This window comes from Salvelinus sp. IW2-2015, unplaced genomic scaffold (assembly GCF_002910315.2).
Source record: "Salvelinus sp. IW2-2015 unplaced genomic scaffold, ASM291031v2 Un_scaffold11189, whole genome shotgun sequence".
NCBI classification, from domain to species: domain Eukaryota; kingdom Metazoa; phylum Chordata; class Actinopteri; order Salmoniformes; family Salmonidae; genus Salvelinus; species Salvelinus sp. IW2-2015.
This window is the reverse complement of record NW_019952446.1, coordinates 1-3,767: the sequence shown is the minus strand read 5'-3', so window position 1 is coordinate 3,767 and position 3,767 is coordinate 1. Positions and strand designations below refer to the sequence as shown.

The window sequence follows — 3,767 nt, the reverse complement described above, 5'->3', positions numbered from 1 at the left end:
GCTACCACTGTGTCCTGGTGACAGGGGAAGAAGAGGGAGATAATGTTGCAAATACAAATCTGGATGACTACAGCTTGGGTATGGATGGAGAGAATCAATATAACAAAGCAATACAATAASAATGTAAAATKAATCACAACAATTCAAGGAAATCCATACAATGTGTTATGAAGTAAGGCTTTAATAAAATGTCCAATATGCTACATTTCATATAAAAATAAGTATTTGGTGTGATCAATGTTGAACCATGTACTAACAGTAGGATCGACAGGCAGATGAGKTGCTAGAGTGAATGAATGTCTACCAGACCAATAAAGTACCTGTGTGGAAGCAAARCCTCCGTAGGGGTTCTGCTGCTGGGCCAGCCAGYGGACGATGGCGGTGGAGTAGTCCAGCCCAAAGCCTGGCATGGAGGGGCCTGAGAGCAGCGCCAGCAGCACGTAGGATGTCATTTCCACCTCCAGAGAGTCCGTCTTCCGCCCAGAAGCCTCTGCTCTCTGCCAGTGACGATTGCCASCTGTGGTAATTTTCGTTGTCAGTAGAAACAGTGAAACAGTTTCACGGTAGTCAGACAGACAGGTAAAGACAAAGACATTTTCACAAAGAGACAAGACACATACCTGAGGTATCAGCAATCTTGTCCAGGTGGGTGATGAGCTTGGCCCTCATGTCCTGGTTTTGTGCCAGGGTGAATGTGTAGGACARCAGGGCTGTGKTGTAGGTGTTCTCCAGCTTGTYAGACACTGCTGCCTTCAGACACACCAGACTCTTCTCCACCATGGGGTCCTGACACACCCACATATAAATACAACAGTGTTGTGTTCATTAGGCACCAGACAGAGGAACACTGATTGAAACTGTGAGGGAATACCTGGACCAATAAGAAATGCWAATTTTCAGTTGCAAAATGTCTATGGGTTTTCCACTGCGTTCCCTATTGAATACAACAAAGACCGTTTATCTGGTCTTTAATATGGGTATGAGTACTGAATAATGTTAGCAATACAAATAAATTAACAGGTGTATGCATGCACAGTACCAGTCAAATTTTGGACAAATACAAATAATACTACTAATACTACTAATACTTTCCTTTATTTTGACTATTTTCTTCATATATTTTATATTTGAGATTCTTTAAAGTAGCCACCCTTCGTCTTGAAGACAGCTTTGCACAATATTAGCATTTTCTCAACCAGCTTCACTTGGAATGCTTTTCCAACAGTCTTGAAGGAGTTCCTACACATGCTGAGCACTTGTTGGCTGCTCTTCCTTCACTCTCCGGTCCAACTCATCCCAAACCATCTCAATTGGGTTGAGGTCAGGTGATTCTGGAGGCCAGGTCATCTGATGCAGCACTCCATCCCTCTCCTTCTTGGTCAAATAGCCCTTACACAGCCTGGAGGTGCGTTGGGTCATTGTCCTGTTGAAAAATAAATGATCGTCCCACTAAGCACAAACCAGATGGGATGGCATATCACTGCAGAAATGCTGTGGTAGCCATGCTGGTTAGTGTGCCTTGAATTCTAAATAAATCACTGACAGTGTCACCACACAAGGACACCCACACCGCCTCCTCCATGCTTCACGGTGGAACTACACATGCGGAGATCATCCGTTCACCTACTCTGCATCTCACAAAGACACGGCGGTTGGAACCAAGAATCTCAAATTTGGACTCATCAGACCAAAGGACAGATTTCCACCAGTCTAATGTCCATTACTCGTGTTTCTTGGCCCAAGCAAGTCTCTTCTTCTTAATGCTGCCTTTCCTGTGGCGGTCCTCATGAGAGCCAGTTTCATCATAGCGCTTGATGGTTTTTGCAACTGCACTTGAAGAAACTTACAAAGTTCTTGAATTTTGGTTGAGAGAATGCCAAGAGTGTCAAAGCTGTCAAGGTGAAGGGTGGCTACTTTTTGAAGAATACACGTGCCGTATACAACATGTAAAAAATGCCAACAGGAATAAGAAAAAAAAAAAGAAAGAAGGTATTAGGTGAACAATAGGTAAGTTGTAACGGTGTTCGTCCTCTTCGTCTGACGAGGAGTAGTAGAAGGATCGGAGTACCAATGCGCAGGCGTGGTAAGTGTCCATAATGATATATTTAATAATCAAACAGAACACTGAACGAAATTACAAAAGTACAAACAACCCGAAACGGTCCTCTATGGTGAAAACACTAACACAGGATACAACCACCCACAAAACCCAAAGAAAACAGGCTACCTAAATATGGCTCCCAATCAGAGACAACGACTGAACACCTGCCTCTGATTGGGAACCATACTAGGCCAAACACAGAAATAGACAACCTAGACATAACACATAGAATGCCCACCCACATCACACCCCTAACCAAACAAAACATAGAAACATACAAAGCAATCTATGGTCAGGGCGTGACATAAGTAAAGAAATAAAAAAGTAAGACAGTGAAGAATAACAGTAGCGAGGCTATATACAGTAGCGAGGCTATTTATTCAAGTAGCGAGGCTTATATTCAGGCACCGTTAGTCGGGCTAATTGAGGTATTAGCTGACATGAATGTATATTCAAAGCTGACTATGGATATATTTGATAAACAGAGAGTAGCAGCAGCGTAAAAGAGGGGTTTGGGGGGGGGGGGGCCACACAATGCAAATAGTCCAGGTAGCCATTAGATTACCTGTAGGAGTCTTCTGGCTTGGGCGGTAAAAGCTGTTGAGAAGCCATTTTGGCACTGACTTGCGCCTCCGGTACCGCTTGCCATGCGGTAGTAGAAGGAGAACAGCCAACACTGGGTGGCTGGGGTCTTTGACAATTTTTATGGCCTTCCTCTGACCGCCTGGTGTAGAGGTCCTGGATGGCAGCAGCTTAGCCCCAGTGATGTACTGGGTCCGTACGCACTACCCTCTGTAATTGCCTTGACGGTTCGGAGGCCGAGCAGTTGCCGTACCAGGCAAGTGAATGCAACCAGCCAGGATGCTCTCGATGTTGCAGCTGTAGAACCTTGTGAGGATCTGAGGACCCATGCCAAATCTTTTCAGTTCCTGAGGGGGGATAGGCTTTTGTCGTGCCCTCTACACACGACTGTCTTGGTCGTGTGTTTGGACCATTCTAGTTTGTTGGTATGTGGACACCAAGGAACTTGAAGCTCTCAACCTGCTCGCACTACAGTCCGGTCAATGAGAATGGGGGGTGCTCGTCCTCCTTTTTCCTGTATTCCACAATAATCTCCTTAGTCTTGGTACGTTGAGGGATAGGTTGTTATTCCGGCACCACCCGGCCAGGTCTCTGACCTCCTCCCTATAGGCTGTGTCGTCGTTGTCGGTGATCAGGCCTATCACTGTTGTGTCGTCTGCAAACTTAATGATGGTGTTGGTTGGAGTGCCTGCCTGGCTACGCAGTGTGGTTAACGGGGAGTACAGGAAGAGACTGACGCCTGAATGGGCACTCCTGTGTTGATATGTAGCGTGGCAGATTTTGTTGCCTACCTACCCTCCCACCTGGGGGCGGCCCGTCAGGAAGTCAGGATCCAGTTGCAGCAGGAGTGTTTTGAGTCCCAGGATACCTTAGGCTTAATGATGCAGCTTTGACGGGTACTTTATGGTGTTGAACGCTGAGCTTGTAGTCGATGAATATCTATTTCTCACATATAGTGTTCCTTTTGTTCCAGGTGTGAAACGGCAGTGTGGCCGGCAATAGAGATTGCATCATATCTGTGGATCTGTTTTGGGCGGTATGCAAATTGGAGTGGGTTCTAGTGTTTTTGGGAGATAATGGGTTT

At 45.7% G+C, this 3,767-nt stretch overlaps 1 protein-coding gene across 1 annotated transcript; it reads right to left on the bottom strand.

Annotated features, from left to right (window-relative positions):
• Positions 1 to 5: 5 nt before the first annotated feature.
• Positions 6 to 1,448, bottom strand: LOC112080043 (alpha-2-macroglobulin-like protein 1; the record flags this gene model as incomplete). Its single annotated transcript, XM_024145829.2, has 3 exons — positions 621 to 1,448; positions 321 to 517; positions 6 to 14 (listed from the first exon to the last, which is right to left on the bottom strand). Coding segments are annotated over exons 1-3 (387 nt in total), but the record flags the coding sequence as incomplete, so codon positions are not given.
• Positions 1,449 to 3,767: the final 2,319 nt, after the last annotated feature.